The following is a 26,701-nucleotide window of genomic DNA, read 5'->3' on the forward strand; positions in this document are numbered from 1 at the left end:
TCTGCCCGTCTGTGAGCCTAATGCTGAAGGAGCTTGTTGAGGTCACTAGGCTGCTCAAATATCTCACCCTGATGGGAATCTAAACTAAGCTTGGATAGTTAGAAAGGGAGACTGGGTCATCTGAGCTGAGGAAACTAGCTAATAATAAAACTATTATTAACAATAATAATAACAACCGTGTTGTTTGTTTAGCGCTATGTGCCTGACACTGTACTAAGCGCTGGAGTAGATGAAAGATAATCGAGTTGACACAGTTCTTGTACCACATGGGGCTCACAGTCTTAATCCCCATTTTACAGATGAGTAAACTGAGGCACAGGGAATTTAAGTGCCAGGGTCACATAGCGGACAAGTGGCGGAGCTGGGATTAGAACCCAGGTCCTCTAACTCCCGAGCCATTTCCACCAGGCCACACTGCTTCTCGGGTCCTCCCCCACTTCATTTGGTTCTCCCTGCTTCAGAGGTGGAAAAACCCATAGGTACCACTTGTTACCACAAACAATTGGGACAGTAAAATAGAAGAAAAGACACTATTCCTGCCCTCAAAAATCTTATGGTCTCACGAACCTGCTACTATGTTTGCCCTTTAGGAACGAATTGCTGTTTACCACCCACTCTGCCAAGGAGTGTACCCACCACTTTCAAGCTTCAGTGGATGACCTTTGTCTTGGAATTGTAGGATTGTTTGTGGTTGTCCTGACCACAATTCTTCTCTGCAGTGTCCTGTGCAAGCTCCTCCCATGACGTGTTTCGCCGATGGGGTATGTTGCATTTCCATCACTGTTTATTGTTCGTGATGCTGTCTTGTGGCCAGTGGTTTACTATGTTATTGTAGGTTGCACAGCAAGGTTGAGAGTGTTGTGGCTTTGTGTGTCATTTAGGGGTTTCCATATTGTGGTATTTGTTAAATGCTTACTCTGTGCTTACTAGAACACTGTTCTAAGTGCTGAGGCAGATACGATGCAATTAGATCAGGCACTAAGAAAGAGGGAGAGTAGATATTTAATCCCCAATTTACAGGTGAGGAAACTGAGGCCCAGAGAAGTTAAGTGATATGCCCAAAGTCCTAGAGTAAGCAAATGGTGGAGCTGGTATTAGAACCTACATCTGTGCTCTTTCTACTAGACCTTACTGTTTCTCCACACTGTTGTAGGTGTCTTTTAGCTGACCTGCCTGACTTGGGTCCATATTCTTTTGGTTTTCATGAACTAAGGGATTAGTCTTCTAATGTTGATGGTGTATAGTAAGTACTTACTATGTGCCAAGCACCATGTTTAGCTCTGGGGTGGATACAAGGTAATCAAAGCAGTCACAATGTGCCCCACATGGGACTCAAAATTGAAGAAGGAAAACAGGTTTTTTATTCCTACTTTGTCTCCTGGTTTATTATTATACCACTCCCTGTGTTCTAGCTGAGCACTGGCTGTTTGTTTATTTTGCTGTATGGACTCAAAGGTAGAAAATGGACAATGAAAAGTGAGGAAAATCCCTCTTTTGCCCAGGTGTATTTTCCTGCTCTTGGGAAGGCAGTACACTTTATGTGAACCCTTGTTTTTGTTGAAATCTTCAGTTGAGGCTTGCTTTTTTTTTTTTAAATCGTATTCGTTAAGCACTAAGTGCCAGGCACTGAATTAAGTGCAGGGGTAATCAAGTTGGGTGTAGTTCATGTTCCACATGGAGCTCACAGTCTTAAACACCATTTTACAGATGAGGTAACTGAGGCACAGAGAAGTTAAGTGACTTGCCTCGATCTTGTCTATCTCTGGGACTGGGGTAGGATAGGCAGCAGTACACCTGCTTGTCCCTGTCCCTTTGTCTTCTGACTCCGTGAAGATCTTTACTGACTGGGTTGGCGGAGACAAAATTTATTACCAGAGCCAGACTCTTGGAGCCAGTGAGCCATGTTGCTGTTCACTTTCTCTAAGCGTTTGTTTTCTAAAATGAGCTCTTCCACAAAGTGTATAATGCTTGATAGATTATATGTTTAATTTAAAATTGATAGATTCTATATTTAACTTAAAATTGATTGGAACTGGATGCCCCCCTTAAGAAGTCCAAATTTGTCCATATATCCCTTCCTCTCCCTTTCAGCTTCCCCCGCATAATGTCTGGAGCCCCTTTCTACCTCCCTCTTCCCAAATCAGCAGTGGCCACCCTAGCCTCCCGTCCCACTACCCTCAGAGGGTCTGTTCTCTGGTGAAGTCAGGAACCGACTTCCTGACTGTGAGGCCCGATATCCAGACTGCGGACATGGACACTCAAAACCACCCTTTCCCAGTGAGAGAGTTGCACTGTAGAAGTGAGGCAGGGGGAGGGGTGCTCAGTCAAGTTCATGAAATTTATTTATTTAGCATTTGTAATGTGCTCATTGAAAGGGCAGTTAAAACCTGCACCTTACTCTTTTTATCTTTTTTCCCCTCACTCCCTGCCCCACTTCTACCCCCATTGTGACCTCCCAGTCACCAATTCATCTGCTTTTTTTTTTTCTCTTAACACCTATAAATTTTAAATGATGGGTGGGAACAGAACTCATTTTGGAGGGGAGAACCCAGAGCTGTGAGTTGCCAGGGGCGGGGGATGAATGGAGATAGGCAGAGAGCTGCATTGGGAGGAAGTGACCGTTGGAGTGCAAAATGGCCTCACCCTACTGGAGCCCAAATTTGGCAAATCTGAAATTGGCTAATTTCTAATTATTATTATTATTACTAATAATGATAGTAATCATGACAATGCATTTGTTAAATGCTTCCTATGTGCCAAGCACTGTATTAAACCCTGGGATAGTTACATGATAATCAGTGCAGTCCGTATCCCCTGCCCGTCAGCTCCAGTGTCTGTTGGCAGATGAATAGAACCAGGTGGGGCCGAACCCAAAGCCATGTCCAGGGAGGGGGCAGAAGAATCAGTAGTGCAGGTTGGGAGGATGGGTTGCAATGCTGGAGGATGCTGAGGTTTCATTCTGGGTCAGAAGTCAATCCTAGGTCCATCTCAGATCAGAGAGGTGCTGCCAGCCCAGTTTGCTGCCTTGTTCCATAAAGAAGAGAACCAAAAGTTTAGTCTAATTGTTGGGTAGGATAGAGGTTCATAATGTGGCAATGAGAAGTCTGGGTAATACTACTACTACTAATAATAATAATTACTGTGGTATTTGTACTCTTGTACTATGTGTTGTTTATTTTTTATTCTTTATGGTATTTAAGTGCTTACTATGTGCCAGGCACTGTACTAGGGGCTGGGGTACAAGATAATAGGGTTAGACACAGTCTGTGTCCCACACAGAGTTCACAGTCTTTAACCCCATTTTTCAGTTGAGGTAACTGAGGCACAGAGAAGTTAAATGACTTGCCCAAGGTCACATAGCAGGTGACAGACAAGTGTACTCATTGATGGGTGAGAGGTAATTGGTGACAAATGGAGAATTAAACAGGACAGTGTTTCAGGGTGCAGCCTGGACTAGTGGAGTGGCCAGGATATTTGATAGGCGTAAATCATCCAGAGGATGGTTATCTCTGGTCCCCTTAGACGGTCAGCCAGCTGAAGCAACGATTATTCAAGACTGGTGGACCAGTTAGCTAATCTGCCTGTCCATGGTGATTTATCCCAAATACCCATCTGCCATCTTGTTCCCCTGGCTGGTTCAAATCCCTCCTCCTCTCCTCCCCTCCTTTCCCCTCAGGATGAGCAGGAAGAAGGGGAATAGAGAAAGCAGACTTGGGAATTTGCCATTGCCATGGTCACCCCTCCCCACCACCCCCCGCCCCGGCATCCCCCTTTACACAGAGGGAGACAGGGGACTAATTTATTTTTATTTCTCAAATTAATCTGGTTCTCACATGTTGTAACAATAAAAGGATTAGCTCTATATTACACCGATCTGTTATTGAGAGAAAAATCTGCTTATGTACCAGGTGTCTCTGTGGCACGACCTTCTTAATTGAAGCCAGGGTATGATGGATCTCTAGTTCCTTAAGATTATTATTATCATCATTTTCTCCTGCTACTATGACTTTCTCTCTGGGCAGAGAGTGGGGAGAAGAATCCAGCAGAGATTGCTCCCTCCTGCCCATGGAAATAATTATTCCGCTTCTTCCTTGCCTCTTGAATACATTCCAAAGATGGAGAAGTGGAGGCATAGAGACATTAGGTGATTTACCCAGAGTGATACAGAGAGAGGTTGCAGAGCTAGCACTGAGTTTTATCGCTTCCTCTGCCCAGCTATTCTTTCCTATGGCCCCGGCTTCATGGTTGTGATCCATTATGCAAACTGTCATGGTGTGTGAAAGCATAAAGGACAGGCTCTAATAGTATCTCAGGAGTTAGTGATTGACAGTCATACTGGGTGGGAGACTCAATTCCTATAGTTGGAGAAAACCATTTTTCTCTTTCCTTTTTTTTTTTTTTGCAAGACTCCTAGCTGGGAAGATAGCACATTATACTATTGTTATGGTTTTGACATCCTCTCCCTTTTAGCCAGCATTTTTTATTATGCATGGGACGTAATACAAATGTGGAACAAATGAAGCTGAGATATCAAATTAATACTGTGATCTGTTTTTCTGTTTTGTTGCCATAACAATCTGTGACTCTTGAAGCAACGAGAAAATTAGAATTGTATTAAAGGTGTTTACATCATGTACACTCCATCTTGCATTATTATTTATCACTGTAATAAATGTATTTAACATTGCTTAAGGAACGTTAACTGCTGCTGCCTCTTGCCTCATGGCTTCCCTTCACGGCCGACCAGCTGGGCTGCCTTTGAACTTGGCTTTTCTGGGGATTTTTGAGGAGGGGAAGGAGACTGAGGCAAAGGCAGTAACTCGAGTTTGGAGCCACAGAGCGAGAAGGTGCTTATTTGGCTTATTTGCGAGGCGGGGTTGTGTGAGTGAGTAAATATAAAAACACTGTATTATATGTTGCTGTAGAAGTAGTGTAGTCTAGTGGAAAGAGCATGGGCCTGGGAGTTAGAGGACCTGGCTTCTAAATCGGTTCCACCACTTGTCTGCTGTGTGACTTTGGGCAAGTCACTTAACTTCTCTGAGCCTCAGTTACCTCATCTGTAAAATGGGGATTAAGACTATGAGCCCCATGTGGCATATGTGGAAGTGAATGGGCAACCAGTGCAGGTTCTTGAGGAGTGGAAAAACATGGACTGAATGGTATTTAAGAAAAATGAGCTGGGTAGCAGAGTGAAGTGTGGACTGGAATGGGGAGAGACAGGAGGTGGGGAGGTCAAAAAGGAGGCTGATGCAGTAATCCAGGCAGGATAAGATAAATGTGGGAATTAACATGAAAAGCAGTTTGGATGGAGAGGGAAGAGCAGATTTTAGCAAAGTTGTCGAGGAAAAACTGACAGATTTGGTGACAGATTGAATATGTGGGTGGAATGAGAGATGAGTCGAGGATAATGTCAAGGTTATGGGCTTGTGAGACGAGGGATGGCAGTGCTCTCTAGAGTGATGGGAAAGTTAAGGGGAGGACAGGGTTTGGGTGCTTTGATTGTTGCTTAGGCTCTAATGTCTGCTGGGTGCCTTGCTCTGAATTTGCTTAGTGACCAGATTGTGAATAGCCATCCCCAATCTTAATAAGATGTTAATGGCTTGTAGGGTTAAGCCTTTTTGGAACTGTAGGACTTTTAAAAGTCCAAGCTGAGGCCAGAGGGTGGGGTGGGATGGAGGAAGGGAGACTTTCTTACATCAATCGATGGTATTTACTGAGTGCTTACTATGTGCAGAGCATGGTACTAACCAATCAAACAGTCACATTCCTCGCCTCACAGCACTTGTGTATATTTGTGCATATTTATTATTCTATTAATTTTACTAATGTGTATATATCTATAATTCTATTTATCTATTTTGATGCTATTGATACCTGTCTACTTGTTTTGTTGTCTGTCTTCCCCCTTCTAGACTGTGAACTTGTTGTTGGGTAGGGAATGTCTCTGTCGCCGAATTGTACTTTCCAAGCGCTTAGTACAGGGCTCTGCACACAGTAAACACTCAATAAATGCAATTGAATGAATTTATTGAGCACTTCCTGTGTGCAGTGTACTGTCCTAAGCCCTTGGGAAAGTACCATAACAGGCTTAGTAGGACACCTTTCCTGCCCATAGTGAGCTTATGGTAGAGTGTCCCTCTGGTAAGCACTGGCAAAGGAGGAGCAAAACTAGAGCCAAAGATCCTGGGTTCTAATTCTGACTCTGCCACTTGTCTGCTATGTGACCTTAGGTGAGTCAATTCATTTCGCTGGGCTTCAGTTATCTGTAAAACAGGGATTAAATCCTTCTTCCTCTGACTGTGAGCCACATGTGGGACAGGGACTGTGCCCAACCAGATTATCTAGTCTATATCCCAGCACTTAGTAGAGTGGTCTGCACACAGTAAGCACTCAATAAATATGATTGAATGAACAGTAAGTGCTTAATAAATTATTTTAAAAGAGGGGGAAAAAACCCTGACACTCTGATAACCCTCTTGATGGTTGGAGTGGAGGCAAATGGGAGGCAACCCTCCCTTACCTAGTACTGGGATGTGGGGATGTGGAATGATTACTAATGCTACTATTAATAATAATAATTTTAAAAGAGTCTAGTACTTCCTATATGCTGAGTGCTGGAGAAGTAAGGTACTCATGTTTGAGGTGGTCACAATTTAAGAGAGAGGGAGAGCAATTCTTTTATCCCCACTTTACAGATGAGGTAGCTGAGGCACAGAGAGGTTAAGGGATTAGCCCAAGGGTACAGGCAGGCTCATGGTAAAGCGGGGACTACAATCCAGATCTCCTAACTTCTAAGCCTCGCTCTTTCTACCAGGCTGGGCTTCTTCAGTCTGCAGCCCAGTGTCTAAACTCATTGTCCCTCTGCCTTCCATAGGTTCTAAGCCTGATTCTTTGATTGTGCCTTGTCTGTCCCTCTCTCTGTCTTTTTGACTGGATGGATGCAAGTGTTTATCAATCAGTCAATTGTATTTCTTGAGTGCTGACTGTATCAGAACACTGTACTGCTTGAAAGAGTAAATACAACAGAGTTGGTAGACACATTCCTGCCCACACTGAGCTCACAGTCTAGTGGCGGAGACAGAAATATAAATAAATTTCAGATATATACAGAGGTGCCGGGGGGCTGAGGAAGGGGTGAAAAAAGGGAGCAAATCAGGACAACACAGAAGAGGGTGGGAAAAGAGGAAATGAGGGCTTAGTCAGGAAAGGGCTCTTGGAGGAGATGTGCCAGAGTAATTATCTGTCAGATACGAAGAGGGAGGGTGTTCCAGGCCAGAGGCAGGACGCAGGCGACAGGTTGGTGGCAAGATAGATGAGATCGAGGAACAGTGAGTAAGTTGGCATTTAGAGGAGCAGAGTGTGTAGGCTGGGTTGTAGGAGAGCAGTGAGGTGAGGTAAGGGGACAAAGTGATTGAGCTCCTTAAGGCTGATGTTAAGGAGTTTCTGTTTTATGCGGAAGTAGGTGGGCAACCACTAGAGTTTCTTGAGGAGTGGGGAAATGTGTCCTGAACGTTTCTGTTGAAAAATGATCCAGATAGCAGACTGGAGTGGGGAGAGATAGGAGGCAGGGAGATAGCAAGGAGGCTGATATAGTAATCGAAGTGGTATAGGCTAAGTGCTTGGATTAATGTGGAAACAGTTGAATAGAGAGGAAGAGGTGGATTTTAGCAATGTTGTGAAGGTTGAACCAAGTGGATTTAGTGTTAGATTGAATACTTGGGCTGAATAAGAGAGATGAGTCATGGATAAAGCCAAGGTTATAGCCTTGGGAGACTGGAAGGATGGTGCTGTCTACAGTGATGGGAAAATCAGTGGGGGGACAGGGTTTGGGTGAGATGATAAGTAGTTCTGTTTTGGATGTGTTAAGTTTGAGGAATCGGTGGGCTATCCAACTAGAGATGGCTTAAAGGCTGGAGGAAATGCAAGACTGCAGAGAGGGACAGATATTGGGGCTCAGTGTTTTTGAAAAAGGCCCAGATAGATTTCAAAATGAGGGAGCAAAGGTGTTCTGAGGGAGTCCTTGGTCTTGTAAACCCCCAAGAGCGCAGGACCAGAAGGCAACCCCTTTGTGAATCATTTTGGCATGGTCCAGGTGTCTGGGGGTGTAGCAGTGGAAGGCGATTACAAGAGCAAGGATCAGAGGGAGGAGGACGGGGGTGCTCATAGCTGGATGCCAAGCTGAGCCTGGCAGCTGGTATGGACCAATAGTGCCCTAGCCAACTCCTGCTCTTGGCCAAGCGGCAGGGGGTTGAAGGAACAATCCCCACCCTGTTATATTGAATTCTCCCTAGAACTTAGTATGGTGCTCTGCATACAGTAAGTGCTCAATAAATACCATAGTCTAAATGACTACCATAGTCTAAATGACTGATTGACTAGTGAGGAGGGGCCTGGATGTCTAGTGGAAGGAGAGTGCTCCCTAAAGGAGTAAATGATGTTATGTTTGTGGGAGGGGGAGGAAGAACTCAGGGATAGGGAGCCTTCTCAGGGCTCACCGAGAGGGTGGGAAAAAGGCTAGTTAAATAAATTGGAGCACCTGGGTTCTAATCCCTGCTCCTCCACTTCTCTGCCAAGTGACCTTGGGCAGCCCACCAGTCAGTGGGCTCTGTGCCTCAGTTACCTCACCTGTACAATGGGGATTAAGACTGTGAGCCCCATGTGGAACATGAACTGTGTCCAGCCTGATTATCTTACATCTATCCCTGTGCTTGGCACATAGTAAGCACTTAAAAATACCATGAAAAATAATTCAATAGTATTTGAGGGCTTACTGTGGGCTAAGCATTGTATTAAGAGCTTGGGAGACTATAATACCATAGCTTTGGTAGACACAATTCCTGTCCTTAAGGATCTTACAATCTAGTGCGGGAGATGGGGTGAAATACTTGACAGGAGGAGCAGAGTATAAGCATGTACATGTGCTGTTGGGGAGGGATGTGAGTATCAAAGGGCTTGGGGGGTACGGTCCCTAGTGCATAGCTGATGCAGAAGAGAGTGAGAATAAAGTGGGGAGAGCAGAGGTTAGTCAGGGAGAGCTCTGGGGAGGAAATATGATTTTAACAAAAAGTTATCCCGAGTTACACCTTCAAGAGAAGCAGCATGCAGATCCCTAGCACTTGCAGCAAATTTTTTCTCAGCCCCAGCAGTTTCCTTGGGGAGATGGCCGGGCTCGAGGAGTCCTGGGGTAGCCTGTGGTAGCCCAGGACAAAAGATCTAGAAGTGTCTGTTACTGGGAGACCACACAAAGCAGAGAAGGGACTGGGAAAATGGCGGGGAGAATCAAAGATGCAAGTGTGGAGCTCAAGTGGGAGGACAGCGGGGTGTGTGTAAAAGAGCGAGACTGTGGTTCTGCCAATCCTCCCTGCATTTTTGGGTTCAGTCTGACTCTCCCAGGCACAAGGGGCCCATTGAGAGTCTGTGGCTCAGTCCCTCTGTCTTTCTCAATCCCTCCCGCTTGATCTGGGCCTGCAGAGCAAAATGACCTTTGGGGGCTGGTGTTTCCACTGGGGCAGTCATGCTTTACTGGGCAGAGGCTCGCCTCACAATCGCTTCTCTTCATCAAGGACCGAGGCTTGGGGAAGCTCAGGAATGTTTGACGATCCAGAGACTGACTGGGCTCAGTTCCTGGTTTCAAATTCTTTCCAGGCTTCTACTTCTTGGGGTGTCCCAGGCCGCTCCACTAATAGGGGGCTATTCCCTGCCCTGAGGGGAGGGCCCAGGAAGGAATTCTCTTTGTGCCCCCGAGGAGGGAGTGGCTGTGGGGCTTTCAGTTAATGGTGGCTCCACCCCAGATAAGGCTCTCCAGGCCAGATGTCTGAGTGGATAGGAGGACTGGGTGGGGGAGTGGGTGGGAGGGGGAGGGCCGAGGGGGCTTGTGTGCAGGAAGGCGAAAACTCAGGACCCACTGTCACAGGAGCATGGGAGGGGGCCTGGGCCAGGAAGTCGGAAGGTCAGGTGTAAGAGCGAGACTGTGGTCATCCCAGCTCTGCCACTTGGTTGTTGTGTGACATTGGGCAAGTCACTTCACTTCTCTGTGCCTCAGTTACTTCATCTGTTAAATGGGGATTGAGACTGTGAACCCCACATGGGACAGGGACTGTGTCCAACACAATTTGCTGTATCCAACCCAATGCTTAGTTCAGTGTCTAGCACATAATAAGTGCTTAACAAATACTACAATTATTATTATTACTATTATAAAAAAATCCCACACTTGTCTAGATACTGCTCCATTTTAATAATAGTTATTAATAATGGTTATTAACAGCTATTAATTATTATTGAAGTAGCACTTAAGGGCTTGGTATGCAGTACGCACTGGGACACATGCAAAGTATTTTTTTATAGTGTTAATTCCACACTTTCTGCGTGTCAAGTACTCTTTTAAGCGCTGGCATAGATACAAGTTAATCAGGTTGGACACAATCCACATGGGAATCACAGGCTTATTCCCCATTTTGCAAATTAGGAAACTGAGGCACAGAATAGTTAAGTCTTGTCCAAGGTCACAGAGCAGGCAAGTGGTGGAGGTGGGATTAGACCCCAGATCCTCTAGCTCCCTGGCCCGTGCTCTTTCCACTAAGCCATGCTGCTTCCTATGTTATCAGATTAGACAGTTTATTTTATCTTCCTTTTAAAGATGAGGAAACTGAAGCCCAGAGAGGTTAAATGGCTTGCCCATGGTCACGCAGGTGGTAGTGGTAGGATGGGGACTGAACCCAGGTGTCCTGCCTCTCAAACCCAGACTTCTGCCAGGGGGAGAAGAGAATGGGAGCTAACGAGAGACCACAGATCTCTCCTCCTGAGCAAGATCTTCCTCCCGCCCCTCCTGTTCAAAAAGGATTCCTCAGAGTGGCCCGGAGAAGGTGTGGGAAGTCGGAACACTTCGGGTATCTGGACAACCCAGTACCCTCAGTATTCAGTACAAGTGCATAGCACAGCCAGGCTAGGCTAGGCTCTCCCTGTTTCCTCCTAAAGCCCTTTGAGTTTCAGGTTTACACTTTGCAACTGGACAGAGTAGAGGATTCTGGGATTTGGGACTCGAGGGGGCTGGAGAGCAACAGACAGAAGGTCCCTCCTGAGTTCGGTCGAAACCCCTTGATTTGATGTAGCCTAGCTGTTAGATTCCACGAGGGCAGAGTGGGGTTATGAGGCTGTTGAGATAATCAGTCGGAGGGTCCCTTCATCAGTGGTTTTTTATTGATTGCTTACTCTTCGTTTCCTGCAAGAAAATAACCAGTTGTGCTCCTGTAGGACCAAGGGGCTTCTTTAGAGGAGGGTGCTGCTCCCCCTAAAATTTCCCTAGGGAGAGAAATCTGTTGGGGAAAGCTGAGGGAACAGGAGGATGGGACAGAAAGCTTGGTCAGTGTTAAGATGATGAAATTATTCAGGGCCATTTCTGGCTGTGAGGATAGTGTTCTAGGAAGTTTCTTGTGGGGACTGGTGGCGGTTGTTGGCTGGTGCTTGGATGAGTTTTCGGTTAACGGAACGGACTCCAACCGTAATGCTGCAAGCAGGGATGCTCGGCATCGGTGGGGAGAGGTGGGAATGGCTTCGGGACACAGAGAGCGAGAGCAAAAGGTACTTCTTATCTCTTCCCCCATCAGTTTCCCACTCTGCAAAGTAGGACGTAAGGTCACCTCCATGTCACTGTGTAAATCCGAACTATTTGCCATGAAACCTGAACCTATCATCCCCCTGACAATTTCCAGGGCTTGATTCCCCAGGTCCTTTGTCATTTCTCACTTCCTTTTTCCTCCACAGAATTTTCTGCAAATCCTCAGGCACAGGATTGGATGTCTCCTTCCTGCCTCTCATGTTTCGGCCCTTTCACTTGTCCAGGGAGCTGGGTGTGGGAGATTAAAGGTAATTTTGCTGTTTTAGCCTTGCTGGTAAATGAGGGGTAAGGAACAGCTAGAAATAGTTTAAAATAAGGTAGCTGTGGTTTCAGTGATCAGTGCCACACCCACCCTCTGTTGCCTTGAAGAACAGAAATTTGGCTTAGCAAAGGATTTAGGATGTTTCTAATCAGATCCAAGGCATTTTCCTCGGAATCAAACGTTTTGTTCCGAAGAACATGGTCCTGTCACCTCTAACGTCCTAATTTCTAAGTCCTCTGAAGGGCTCACAGAGCCCGTCTCCTGTTCAAGCGAGTACGGAGCAAGGGACTCCCCGCTGCATACCACTTTGAAAATTTACCCTTCTCATCCCAAAGGATCAAACTGAGCTTTCTCTTTCTGTGCTTTATTTAAAAATCTTGAATAGATCACACAATGCTCCCCAGCAGCGAGTCTCGTATCACTTTTGCTTGGCGCTGACATATAGCAGAATTATTTCAGTGATTTTTGGTTTTGTTTTGGGGTTGTCTCTGAAGAGCTGGTGTTCAGGAACATGATGGGGTTTTTTTTTTAGGTTTGGGGTGGATTTCTATTTTTAGATGGTCCCTAAGCATCCAGGAATTGCTTTGTTCTAGTATCTCGTGGAAAACATTTCCAGCTCTTATAGAACTGTAAACCTCTTCTTGCTGAGGGGACGGCTCTATATTCAGTGGAAGCAGTGAGAATTTTCCTTTTTATTTCCAAGGCCAATTAATGAGAACTAAGAGCTACTGCTACTGGTCCATAGAGCAGGTGGACTTAAAACTTTGCCTGAAGACTTAAGAACACAAAACAACCCCTAGAAACATTGCTTCTTTTTAATGTTCACATTAATTTTACAGACAACAGGATCCTTTCTTAAGCTTTATTTAAGAAATTGAGTACTATATATAGTTCAATATATATAAGACACATCCAGTATTGTGTTCCTGATAGCAAGTGCATAGATTTTGTTAAGATATCATTTTTCACTTGATATAACGTTTCATGGTCACACGAAGATATATTCCCAGTGATTTCGCTAGAGCATGAGAGGAAATAACAGAACACAGCAAAAATAGTGAACTACAACAGAGATGAAGAACAAAAACAGTCAGCGAATCAGCAGTACAGTCGATTCCTGATAAGTGAATAAGCTGATTGTTTGGTCACAATTTTTTTATTCACTTATCAGGAACGATTCACAGTACATTTTTGTTAACTGTTTTCCTAACCTGTGAGCTGAGAGCCGCTGGTCCCTCAGACTAAAACTGCCTTGCCTTCAACCCCTGCGTCTGACATCAGCAAGGTGAGGCTGGTGACAGTTCAGAATTTCCCAAGGTGGTTGAGGCACAGCTAACAAAGAGACGCTTTGCTACCTCGGCAAAGGCGTCTGACATAATGGAAATTAACAGCATGCATTTAAAGCAGGGACCAACACCACCCCCTTCAGTGCTTTAGGGAAGCAAGTCTTCCCCTTTCCCCCTCCCCCCCACCCATGTTCTTCCCGCTCCTCTCCCTCATCCCTCCCCCTCCCCATTCATGGAGACGTATTTTCAAATGAAGTGACTTTTCTGTTGCTACTCTAACCCAAGGTTTCCTGTTTGGTGTGTTGTCAAGCACCCGATAGCTGTGCTTTCAATTTGGAAAAATATATATCCTCAGCTATCTTTTTTTTCCCAGAGGCAGTGGATTTTCAGAGATGGAGCAAGAGAGTCTGCTGCGGGCCAGGCTTATATTTAAAGGGGAGCAGGGTGGTGATGGGGAGAAGGAAGCCTGAACTCCAAAGACGTCAGGCTAGGCAGGGCTCACCTGCAGCCATTGCTATAGCTTGGTGGCCTTGAAGGCTAAAGGAATCCTTTGTCCACACCTGGCCCCTCAGAAAAGGTCAAGATGGCACCTGGTCCTGGAGCCATCAGCTGTTGAAACCCCAGGATAAAATCATGGGCGGCAGAGAATGGGGATTTCATTATTCAGTGGGAGGAGAGTGGCCTTAGACTGGGCCTAGTCTGAGCCAAAGCTTGTGCGTCTGAGAAAGGGGGGACGGAGGGATAGGGGAGAGGGACAAGTGTTGATAGACCTCTTAAGAGCACTTTAAAAACAATCAGATTCCTGAGCATAAGACTTGGGGGACTAGGGTCTGTGGCTTAGGGTCCAGAGAGGACTCAGGAAGTGTCGATATGTGGAGGTGGGGAGAGGCAAAAGGGGAAGTCTTTCAAAGTTTTAGATCTGCGATCAGTCAGGAGGTGAAGATGTGCTTGACTGTTGTTAACACCTCAGGACTAGTGGAAAGGTTTGTGCGTGCACGTGACAACTTGATCAGCTCTGAAGGAGACTACTTCTTTTGAGGACTGGGGTTAGCTTTTCCCTCCATTAGCTTTAATAATTAACCCTGCTCCCTGATTGATGTAGCTTTTAAATAATAAATCATTCAAGAGCTTCCACATGGAGATCTACCAATGGACAGATACACACACGTGAATCCAATGAATTTATATGTCTCTTGTTCATTAGGGGCGTTTATCCTGAGCTGTCTTAGCTCGATTGAAAATGCAATTAGTTTCTGAAGAGTTTGACAGTCAGTCAACTGGTTACTGTGCAGGGTGAGTGGAACGTCCGGGTGCCTTTTTTGTTTTGTTTTTTAAGCCTACTCAGAAAAACCCCTAACTGATTCCAGGTTGATATCAGCACCAGAGTATGATTTTTCAGCACTGGGTGTGGGGTCTGAGAGAGAGAAAGAAAATTTGTGGTCAGAGGCCTTCCAGTACAACTCTGCAGGCGGGTATCTAAGGTGCACCCTCGAACACCTGTGAGAAAAAATGGGATTCAATTTAGGAAGCAAAAGTTGAAATGGATCTGGTGTATGAAAACCATGGGTCGCTAAAGTGCACAGTTCCTCCTTTCTCCCCAATCAGCTATTCACTTAGGTGGAATCGACTGTATCTCAGTACACAACAAATAGAAAATAAACAGGGACGTGAAACAGTGAGGCGTGTAGATGTATTACCAACACATAATGACCACCAACAATACAACACGCAGAGAGAGAGAGACAAGTATTAGGAAAATGGTTTAATATTGGAGACAGAAGCAAAAAACTGCATCACACAATAACATACGTTACAAAAATAAGTTTGACTGTTTCAACTACACGGTTATGTTCACAATGAGGACAGAAGAATCAGAAAAAACTTTGATCTAAACAGCAAAAAAGCAAACCCCTAAAGTTTTAACTAATACATTTATCCACTTAAAGTGACTGAGTACTCCTAATCTAATTACCTTATTGTGTAACTGCACAATACAGAATAAAAAGTGAAACTTACCGCTTTTTTTAGACAAAATTCTAACGCTAGATATAAGCAAAGGGAAAAAAAGAAATCAAGCCAAAGTTTTTAATTCTCAAAAGAAAACCAACTTTCTTTCTACCAACCAGAAATCAAACTCGAAATCAGTCGTGGTTGGGGCTCACTCGAGTGACCCTCAAAAATTTCCATTGTTTTTAATCTCCAGTATAAAAAGTTCCACTGGTACAAAATGCATAAGTACAATCAGGTGTAGAAATAGGAAAGCCTGCGCTTTGTTTGTTTGTTTTTTGGCTCAAATTCCATCAAACAACAAAATCCAAATGCACCAATAAAACAGAAACAATACTCAAATGGTCTTACAGTTTTCCACTAGGTTGCATTAACTTTGGCTTTTCTCAGACAATACTTAAAAACTATTTTGTAATTCCAAACAAAATGATTGTATTATTAGTCTACAAACAACAATTCTCACAGCACAAAAAAAACACAAATACATTTTTTTGTATGACATTATCCAAAAAGGTAATGAAACTACAGATTTTTTTTTCCTTGTTCGTTAGCACTTAAGATAATAAAAACAGAAACAGTAAAATGATTCCAGAGTTGCACAAGCCAAAGAACTAGAACCCCTACGGTGAAAGAAAGATGAACTTATGCCTTTGAGGACTGCCGTTTCATTGCAAATCTCTAATTCAGTTTTAAAATGACTGATTTTTTTTCTTTCAGCAATTGCCCTGTGGCTTTTTTTCCCCATTTTCTTCTGGCCTAGGGCCCTTTACCCTCTTGCAGCTTTGCTTTTTCATAGTGTCAGAGGGATCTGGAGCTAATCTGTCTCTAAAGAGGGAGTATAACTTGCTTAATAATGACAACAAATTAAAAAAAAAGGGGGCCAAACTTTCCCATGCAATGTACTGTCTTGCTTGCCTGCTAAATCAGAAATGCTCAAATAAAAGACCTCACCCTAAACCTCCTACTGAACTGAGTTCAATCCACTCCGGTAGATGAGAGGGTGGGAAGAGGGGAAGGAGGTAAATTATGATGTGGAAGCAATCTGGAAAAAAAAAAAACAACTAAAAAAACTTTGGAAATTTACGTGGTTGACAAATGAGAAGATTCTGAGTGAAACAGTCTAAGAGATTCAAATGATGCTCTCTTTTGCTCATATATATATGTATATATACCTATACAGTATATAATATATATATGAGAGAGACATAGGTGTGATAACTTTTTGTTCATAAGCAGATTGCTGCAGGAAGTACAAAATAGCCCTCGAAGGATGAAGGAAGGCCTCAGCAGTAGTAAACACGTGTGAGGAGAATAAAAATCATTTAGTTATAAGTGCATGTGCTATAAGAAGGAAACTTTTTTGCATCATTACAGACTAGTCCTTTTCAACCCAGGGCTTTCACATCCACACACATTAACCAAAGGAAGCAGGTGGGGAGAGAGTGGAGGGAAGGGAGGATAGGAAAGAGAGAAGGAAACCAAACTGCACCACAAGATTTCAATGACCTGTTTGCAGAGGGCTTTGATTGTTTTTTTTTGTTTTGCTTTTTTTTAATGGCATTCATTTTTTTTCAGACCTTACATGATCTTTTTTCTACATGACTGTGCAGAGAAATATGGCACTTTTAAAAAAACAGTAGCGGGTAATGCTGATAGGTATTTGATTGGCAAACGGTTTTGATTGACAGTAATGAAGAAGCAAGTTTCACTTGTGCAGTCTCTGAAATGCATTCAAATCCAACGAACGAACAGAAAAAGGCAGTGAAAGGACTACTCGCTTCTAATCCGGGCACCTTGCTTGCACAGTTGTTACTGGCAGGTCAGAGACTCCCTCCCCCAGCCCGTCAGCCTATTGTAAACTTTATCCAGAAAAAAAAAATAATAGTTCAAACTGCACTGCACATTCAAAAGTTCCCAGCCAGGAAGCACTACTGTACCTGACTCCAAAAGCATACGCACTACTGTACCTGACTCCAAAAGCATACTGGGTTTTTAAGATTTCATCAGGTGCTGCACTGAGCTCTGTGTTTAGTAAATACTGAGAAGCTTCTTTCAGCAGCACCTTAAGAGCTCTTTGAGCCAAGATGAAACACAGGGCTCTTCAGAAAGGGGGTGCTGGGGGGGGGGGGGTAAGGAATTTAGAGAGTGGAAAAATGTTTTTGTCCTTCAAATCTGCCCTGTGCATTTGGGGCTTCCAACCGTGAATTAAAGAGACCATAAACAAGGCGGGATCTATGGCAAAAAAGAACCCCAGGAAAAATGATAAATGTATAAAAGATATCAACATTCAAGACAGCTCTGGGTAGAAAGGGTTAAAAGTTCAAAACTTTCTCACCTTAGAGGTTTCCATATATTATGAAGAAAATACATTGTGAGGTTTGCCTTCACAGCATCGATGTGCAGAGTGGTTAAAAAAGTGAAACATGGGCACTTATACAATGTCTTACAAAAAACATCAAAGAGAAATAACAAACAATAACAATTTCAGGCAACAAGACCACAGGATAGCAAGTTAACAAACTTTTTAACCTCTTTTTAAATATTAGGGATTTATACAAAACACATAATAAAATACCCATGTTATCAAATTACTTCTCACAAGAAACACACTGAAGCTCTAGGAAGGAAGTACCTTTGGAATTTGGCACTATATATTTTCACTGTTTTTTTTTCCTTTAAAAGAAAAAAACAGATCACATTTTGCTGAACACAAACACATCTAAATTGTCCACAATAAAAAAAAATGACATCAATGCTTCACAAGCCAACACAAAACTTATTCTGGAATAGGTTCTTTTTTTCACATGAAAATTTTTTTAAGCAAACAACTTTTTTTTGAAACTTTTTTTTTTTTGTTTTGTTCAAGTAAACCAATTTTTAAACTTGTCTTATCAACATAGAACACTTAGGACCATAAGACTCATGATGAAACCACAACTTAATTCACAGAAGCACCAACGTAACACGGTTTACAGTAACCTTTCTCCTGTACATTGAAACAGTATAAAATATAGGTAATTTCATGTGCATTAAACCATGGATTGTCTAACTGTGAGTCAGTTCAGCAAAAGGTGACACAAATAGGTAGCATTTGCCCCAAAACAGGGTAAATATTTTTTATACTAATCTACAAAAAGTGGTTCTATATATATATTTTAATGAGAAAGTGAGCCACCTAAAATGGCCTTATCAAAAAACTTTACACTGCCTGAAAAATGTAAAAACTATTACAGACCTCTAGAGACTTAAAATCAGACAGTTTTTTTTCTCAAACTGTTTTTGGAAGTAGTCTGTTAGAAACCAACATTCTGTGTCCCTGGACACATATTGCTATTGTTACCAGTGACCGGGAAGAATGCCAATCCCTGTATAATACTTTCAAGTCTGTTTTATGAAAAGAAAAAAAAATAAGAAATAAAGAAACATTTTTGCCACAGGTTTTTTTCTCTATAATTAATTTGTCTAATAATAAATTTCAGTCTTGCATGAATGCAGCAATATTTTTCACATTGACTTCCCAGAATTCATAGCTAGATGAGGTCATGCAAATTTCAAAGGTCAAACTAGGTCAAAGGTCAGTAGGAGAACCAAATATGATGTGAGGTCAGAAAGACATCAGAAACAATGACGGGACGATGAAACTTTTTTTTGAGACGCCACAGGGACATGCTAGGCAAACGATGAACTAACGGGCATGAAGATGTCTAGGGAAAAAACAGGAAGAGTAAAAAGTTACACAGAATCTATGCAGCAGAAACAAAATCACTTTCATGGGTGCAGAGGAAAACTAATGCAAATCTCACATCTTGAGGAGCCTAGGAGCCGTTCACATAATTTGCATTTCTAACAATCTTTGTCCACAGCACAATGAGACCCCAAGGGAATCCATCCAGAGAGAGCACAGAGGGGATGGATTCGGGTGGTTTTGGGGTGAGGGGAGGGAGGTGGGGAAAGGAACCAGTTTCAACAAATGTGACATAAGGGGAAAGGCAAGACAACCGAACTTTAAACTAGGTAATGGAAACTACGAACAAAATAACCAGACAAATACAAACAACAAGAGGATAAAGCATGAACTTTAGGTCTAGGGTTCAACGGTGAAAAAAGGCCCATTCCTGCTCCGATTACTCTAGAGACTACTTCAAAAGGATCTAGCTAGCACAGAGACTGCTCTTTAGGTATCCAATAAGTTAACAATAGGCAATAAATAACTTCCATTATTTCTGAGGCAGTAAAAATTTTGTATAAAAATAGAAATGCTTTTTTTACAAATAAAATTTACAGGCCTGTGGCTTTCTTTTTATTTATGTATTTATTATTATTATTAAATTTATCTTTCAAGAAACATCAAGTATTCTCACTCATTTTTATTTTATTTTTTTAAACCCTGTAGCTTTAAGAAACAGATCTCTAAATCTTTTTTACATTAATCCTTTCTAAAAACTAAAACTAAAATAAAAACAATAGCAAAATAAAGACAACCAGTGTAATATCTGACCCATAAATGTCATGTCTCTTTGAACCCTAAAATAAAATCCTTCTTAAGTAAACCAATGTAGTGGAAAGACTTTTTGTTGGTTTAGAAATAAGTGCTTCTCTTGGCTTTACTTTCACTCTCGGCCACCACAGTAACTTCTAAACTGCTGGTGTCCTGCTCAGCAGCCATTTACTCCCCTTGAAGTGCTCACATGGCACCAGTGATTTCAGAGTTAAATTGCACATTAGAGTATGTCTTTTAGATTCTCAAGGTGACACCTTTTTTTTTTGTCTGTGTGTGTTTGTGTGTCTTTTTTTTTTTTAAAAAAAAAGAAAACGAGGAGATAAAGCGGCAAAATAAAAGAGAATACAGTAGCACGACTGGAGGAATTTACTCGGTAGGAAAAAGGTAACCCAAATTTTAATAATGGAGTGTTGGGGAGGTGGGCGGGACGGGGAAGGGAGGCTTAATGTAAAAATAACTGTCTCTCTTGGTGAAAGTTGGCAATGTGGTCCTCTCTCGCCTCCCTGCTGAGACTCAACAGGTCGGCTCATGGGACTTACCCTAAAAAAGCTAAAATAAGAGCAGTGAGCATCTGGGGTTAAGATCAGTAAGGTTTGCTGTCATTTTTGGAGCGCTTCAGCTGGACCTTCAAGCGTTTCATGCCAATCTGAAAGCCATTCATAGCTTGGATAGCAGCTTGTGCAGAGACGGGATTGTCGTAGCTAACAAAACCTGGAAGACACAGAACAGGGCCGGGTGGGAGAGAGAACCCGGGGTTGGGGAAGAGGAAGGGAGCGAGAGAGAGAAAGAGAGAGAGAGACACAATTAGAACAGTACAGCTCATTGGCAAATGGGAGGGTGGGCATTTTGCAACCGGACCTGAGGCGGGGTGCTGTACCTGCCCTCTTTCCCTACTCCTATTGACCACGATGCCCTGTGCTCTCCTTGCCCTCCGCTTCCCATCCCTCTTCCCTGGATTGGGGTTTCATTTCTCAACACCTGAAAAGCTAAGCCACAAGCGAGTGGCCTTTTGGTGGAGAAATGTTAAAACTCCTGGTCTGCTGGTAGCCTGGGCAAACGATCTACTCGAGGATCTGGCAAGTTAGCAAGGGCCCTGGAGCGTGAGGTGAGATTGAAGGCTCCTACTATTACTTCTCCTAGTCAGGCAAACAGATGTCTTCAAGAAATCTGGCTATAAGAAAGGAAGGGGCAGCTTCCAGCCCAACTCACCGTCCCTGCGCCGACACCGGTAATAGTGGACAGGATGGAGGGCTTGGGGAGTGCATATTTTTGCATCCTATCTGAAAGACAGACTTGTATGACAGTTTTCCTTAAAACTGCACCAACCTACTCCTCACCAAACCCACCTGTCTCTTGCTGTCTACTTAATCAGGAACCCCAAAGCCTCAGCTTGGAAGTGTGCTAGGATGACTTTGCTTCAGCAATTTCCTGATCGTTTGCCCATCAGACATTTGAAAACTGTAGTTTAAAAAACCACAAATACATACTTGCTCTCACATTCACCCACCACTCTCCATCTCTGATGAACTGACACAAAGTCCCCATAACCAGATGGATTTCAGACCTTCCTGGGGCAACAGGTCTGAAATTAGAAAGGTGTTATTTTAATGGAGTCGGAGAACCCGAAAGAGTCTCTTTAGACTGGTTGCCCATTATGGGTTTTGGCCAAACTGTTCCTTTGCAGATTAAGCCACACTCTGACTCCAGGCTCCACATCTTACAATTCCATCTTCCTCCTTTTCCTCGCTCAGATTATGTACTCTCTGGGGGTGGGGTGGGGGTGGGGGGCAGATCATGGCTTTCTCTGTTCATGCAACCAACCTGCAGGAAGGTCCTGATAAATGCTAGCGGTGGGGGAACTGGGTTTTAAAGTCCTGATGCCCAAGGCCATTGAATACCTGATCTCTCCCCAATTTAAGTACTGCGAGCTCCTGATGGGAAGGAAACTGTGCCCAATCTGCTTATACTGTACCTATCCCAGTGGTTAGCAGAGTACTCGGCAAGTAAGTGAGTGCTTAAGAAACACCACAATTAGTATAATTACTGTTATGGGGCTAGATCCTACCAGGAGACTTCAGGGAGAAAGGCACGGTGAAACTCAGACACTACGCAGCCCAATTTTAAGCTGCTCTCCTCTTCTTTCCAATCATTTCCTTCATACTGATAGTCACTGACCACTGCACTTACTCTTAGCCCTGACCCTCTTACAAGCACCAGCTCTGCAGTGTGAAGAGGACCACATCCACCCTGTACCTTGTTGTTCATTTCCATGACAACTGGGATCCTTGGTGATTTGAGGTTGGAATGGGCTAGTTGGCAGCTGGGAAATGACTCCAGTCACTAACATGTGCTGTCCCATCTCTGCACTCTCCCCACCTGGGTTTCTGCCAGGTTTAAGATCGGGTTAAATGGACAGAAATTTCTAGATGAGGTTTAGTCCTGTAATAGTTGACAATTAGGTCTCTGCAATAGGCAACTTAATAGTATAGCAAATGACATTTCCCAACATAGGGAACAATTTAACTTCCCTTCCTTGCATGCCTAATTGTGGGAGGACAGGAATTTCGCTCCATTTTTTGTTGTTTTGTTTCACCAGCCGGGTCCACATATACTCTGACCCATTCAAATCACAGAGTAGATTTTATTCTGACTCTTAAAATCCTATCCGCCATCTTTTTCCTTCCCACATCTTGCCACTGGAGCGCACCAATGTTTTACTCTAGCTGGTCTCTACTGCATACCAAAGCACTTGCTCAGATTGGTCTGTTTGTCAATGAAGACTTTAGCAGAGATAACATTTCCAAAAGGCATGAACATCTGCAAAATGTCCTGGTCTCCGAACTCCTGGGGAAGGTGGTAAATAAAGAGGTTTGCTCCTTCTGGACCTGAGGAGAAAGAAACATCAGAGTGAAATGTACAAATCCGATCAGGGGTTTTCTGCCTCTTTTCAGTAATACTTTTAAGACTGACAGGCTAAGCCTTGTTGTTCTAGAGTACTAAAACAAAGCAAAGTAGATGGACAAAATGTCAGTGCTGAAATGTGGTTTTCTTTTAGAAAAGCAATCCTTCTCCAGATTGTCCTGATGCCTAGACTCTTCGGAGGTATTACTATTGGTGTCTTAGGGCCACTGTCTTGTTTTCTTAAAACGTGATTATGATCAGTAAAGTGACTGGGGAAGAACAGTCCCTCATGACTCCGCCTGCTCCCTTGGGCCAGATTGGTTTATTTTACAGAATTTCTTGGCTCCTCTTGCCCCTGCGGGGCTGACTGAAGTGTGTGTGGGGGGGTCGGGGGTGTGGGGGGGAAATCAGGTGAGAGTCACGCTTCACGGACCACCTTAGTCTCTGAGGAGGACAGGTGGTGGTGTAGATTGTAGACGCCCCCTCCCAACCCCCAGTACTGGATGAAATAGGAGCAGCCAGGGCAGAATCAGTGCCTCTCTGACTTCCTGCTTTCTACCAACACCCCGGTTTTCCGATGGTCAAATCTCTAACAATTGCTCCGTAGATCGGTCAGATAATACCAATTATAATGGCAGCTGGGGATTCAAAATACAGAAAGGAGAAGGCTTGAACCTCAGCCCTGAGATGGGAGGGGGTTTAGACTGGCAGCTTCTTGTCAGGGATCACGTCTACCAACTCTTCTGTACTCCCCAAGCACCAAATACAGTGCTCTGCCCTCAGTCAGCGCTCAGTAAATGCCCCTGACTGAGAAATTCCATCCTGGCCCGGGACGTGGGCAGATGTGATCAGGAAGTCAAGCGGCCATTTCCCCCTCGAGACAGTCACTTTCCTTGAGACAACTGCACTGAAGGAAACAAAAGGAAGGATCAGAAGACCCTCGGCACCGATGTTTCCTCAACTACACCAGCTGGTTACTGTCGCAGCCCACCCTCAGCCCAACTCTACCACAGCGGTCTGCAAGGGGGGGAAAGGAAGGAAGGGGAAAAACGACTAGAAAGTAATCCTTCAGTTGAACCCTGATGGAAGCCTTTCATTTCAGGGGTAGCAAAAGGGATAGTGCAAGTGTGGCTTCCAGCAGGTTCCTGAGTCGTCTAAGTCGCTATTATTGCCCCAGGTATAATGGTGAGTGAAGGCTGGCTGGGTCTCGATGTGATGTGCTTGCGGTCTGGGGAGGGCGGAGAGAGCGCAGGCCACACGCCGGTGGAGTACCTTCTGCAGCAGATTGATTCATGGAGCCGCAACTGGTGTTCACATTAGAGGAACCAGGACTGTCTGCCCCTCTCGGAGCCTGAGGGGAGGGGGCTGCAATGTTTGCCCTAGACAGGGGGGTGTATGGGTTGGAGAGAAAAAATAAAAATGGGGGGAAAAAGAACTTTGTAAAAATGAAATGGAGAAAATCACCTGGCAGGATACAAGGAAAAGTCAAACCAAGTTTCTTCCCACAAAAAAAGACAAAAAAAAAAAAAAAATCCTTCCAACGAATGGGACTTTCCTAAATTCTGAGGAGAAACCGAGGGTTCAGAGCCCTGAAACAACAAGCCTGAAATGTCTCGGCCCTGTTTAAGCATTCCCAGCTACGATGATAGTTCCCTCTGGGGCTGACTCCCTCTTCAATTTAACCTCCTCACCAAACACCAAACCACCAGTCACCAGTGGGAAATGAGGAAAAACCAAGAAGCAGAGGACATAAAAACCAGAGCACCTTCTCTTCTCCGGTCCCCACTAGAAGCCCAGCAAGATGGGGGCAGTCTGTATTTTAAAGAGACACTGGGCCCTGAAATAGGCTCCCAGATTAAGATTTAAAAAGGTTTAAAATGTTTTCCATGCCTTTTTATTAACAAAACAAAATATTAATGCAGTGGCTCTAAAACCATGCAAGTGACGTAAAAAGAAAGCAGTGGAAAGTTTTGTTGTTGTTGTTAGCTGGAAGAACCCATTGCAAAATCTAGCTCAGAGGTCAGGTCAAACCAGTCAGGTTGACTCCAAGGAGTCAATTGTGCACACAGAAAGGGCTAAGGGGTCTGGCTTGGAAGGCGAAGGACTTGGTGACTCCTGGAAATCAAACAGAAGGTCACTGTGCCAACTAAGCCATAATATAAGAGAAAAGCATAGGGCTGACCAGTCTCCCGTAGCACTTGATGTACATATCTTACAAACCATTATTACTTCAACACAAACTCCCTTACCTAATCCCCCCCATCTCTTTCCTCCTTTCTATTATTTTAGTGTCTGTCTTCCCTGCTAGACTGTAATCTCCTCAAGCGCAGGGGCCATGTCTACTAACTGTTCTCTTCCAGACACTTACTATAGTACTCTGCCCTGAGTTAGTGCTCAATAAATGCCTCTGATTGAGAGATTCATTTGATTGTTACAGGAAGAGGGTCTCGAGACCCTGTTAGAGTCTAGGGCTTCTTTGTAATAAGAATAATAACTGTAGTATTTGGTAAGCACTTTCTATGTACCAGGCGCTGTTCTAAGCACTGGGGTAGATACACGAAAATTGGGTTGGACACAGTCCCTGTCCCATATGGGGCTCAATCTCGAGTCCCATTTTCCAGATGAGGGAATGGAGGCTCAGAGAAGTGAAGTAACTTGCCCAAGGCCACACAGCAGACAAGGGAAGAGCCAGGACTGTACTGTCAGCATGCGGTGAATCGGGTGGGCACAAAGGGAGATTCTTCTTGGGCTCTGGAGAGACAAGGAGGAAGCTGCCCCCTGAACCCTGGGATTAAATTCTCCTGAGTTCTTAGAGCCTGTAGGTCCTATTTCCCAAAGTCTGTGGGATCGCCTCCCTCTCCCCTTCTCACTTCAAAACCCGGACATCCCCTCCTCAACCAATCAACTAGAAGGTGGGACAGGAAAACCCAACTCCACTCATCACTCTGTGGCCTGGGTTCTAAATGAGTGTTCTTTCAGTTTATGCACAGAGTACTCAGCTGTTTAGTTCTTTGTCTCCTGCCTGAGGTTTGGGTCTTGCTGATTAGGGCTATGGTGCTCCAAGAAACCAACCACCACCTGAGCTAGGGCTCCCCAGTTCATAATGGGGAGGCTGAATTGCTGCAGCTGCCTTTATGTCTAAACCTCCTTCTTGCAAACCAGGGAAGCTCAAGGGAGGTTGGGGAGAACAGGGGGAGGTAATCACAGTTTCTGGGCCTGATGGACTTAGGGATATGGATTTCACACTGAACTGACATGGGCTTCTTGGTTTAGAAAAATAGTGTCTCCAAAAGAGAGAGGTTACTAAGTTACTGCTGATGCACACAGACCATATGTGTTGAGCATATGGCACATATACCATCCTGCACATTAGCCTGCGTAGAGGGGTTCATGCTCGTGCTGGCTTCTGACTCTAATCTATAATAATAATAATAATAATAATGGTAATTAAGTGCTTACTATGTGCCAAGCACTGTTCTAAGCACTGGGGTGGATTCAAGTTTATCAGCTTGTCTCACAAGGGGCTCACAGTTTTCAACCCCATTGTACAGATGAGGGAACTGCGGCACAGAGAAGTGAAGTGACTTGCCCAAGGCCACAAAGCAAACAAGTGGCGGAGCTAAGATTAGAACCCAAGACCTTCTGACTCCCCGGCCCGGGGTCTATCCACTACGCCACGCTGCTTCATGCTAAATTATCCAAGGGAGCAAAATGCTCCCTGGGAATAAGAATTTGGGGAGCAAATGAACTCTTGCCGGGAATTTATCCAACATGGTTTCCAGTGAGATTTTATTCACAAGGGATCAAGGATGCAAGTGTCATTCAGTGCCTTAGCCAATGACAGTCACAGGTCAGTGTGGGAACATGGGCAAGGTTGCGGCAAAGCAGGCAGGGCATGAGTTTATTTATTTCTTTGTCCTTTTCTGCTGTCTGGAGAAATGGTTTACCCTTCCCAGCTGTGGCTGGAATTCCCCCAGTGGACTTAGATGGGAAAAACCCAACTCCATTGGCACTGCCATGCTTTCCGTAGGAACTTAAAGTACCGATGAACCTCTTAGCCACATGATGTGAGGACTCAAGAGTCCATCACGTTGTTTTGGGGGCTCCTTTCATTGTGAGGAATAAAA

General features: G+C 44.1%; 1 protein-coding gene across 14 annotated transcripts in view; it reads right to left on the reverse strand.

The window, feature by feature from the left end:
• Positions 1-14,912: 14,912 nt before the first annotated feature.
• Positions 14,913-26,701, reverse strand: part of CELF2 (CUGBP Elav-like family member 2) — a 484,640-nt gene continuing 472,851 nt past the window's right edge. For 13 of the 14 annotated variants that reach the window (XM_029078013.2, XM_039913825.1, XM_039913823.1 and 10 more), the window contains 3 exons: positions 22,415-22,558; positions 17,140-20,384; positions 14,913-17,109 (listed from right to left, as the gene is read on the reverse strand). In XM_029078013.2, coding sequence (XP_028933846.1) covers positions 20,257-20,384; positions 22,415-22,558 — 272 coding nt within the window. In that variant the 3' untranslated portion in view covers positions 14,913-17,109; positions 17,140-20,256. The remainder of the gene's footprint in view (positions 17,110-17,139; positions 20,385-22,414; positions 22,559-26,701) is intronic. The other variant, XM_039913824.1, reaches the window with a different exon arrangement.

This window comes from Ornithorhynchus anatinus, chromosome 13, assembly GCF_004115215.2.
Source record: "Ornithorhynchus anatinus isolate Pmale09 chromosome 13, mOrnAna1.pri.v4, whole genome shotgun sequence".
NCBI lineage: Eukaryota > Metazoa > Chordata > Mammalia > Monotremata > Ornithorhynchidae > Ornithorhynchus > Ornithorhynchus anatinus.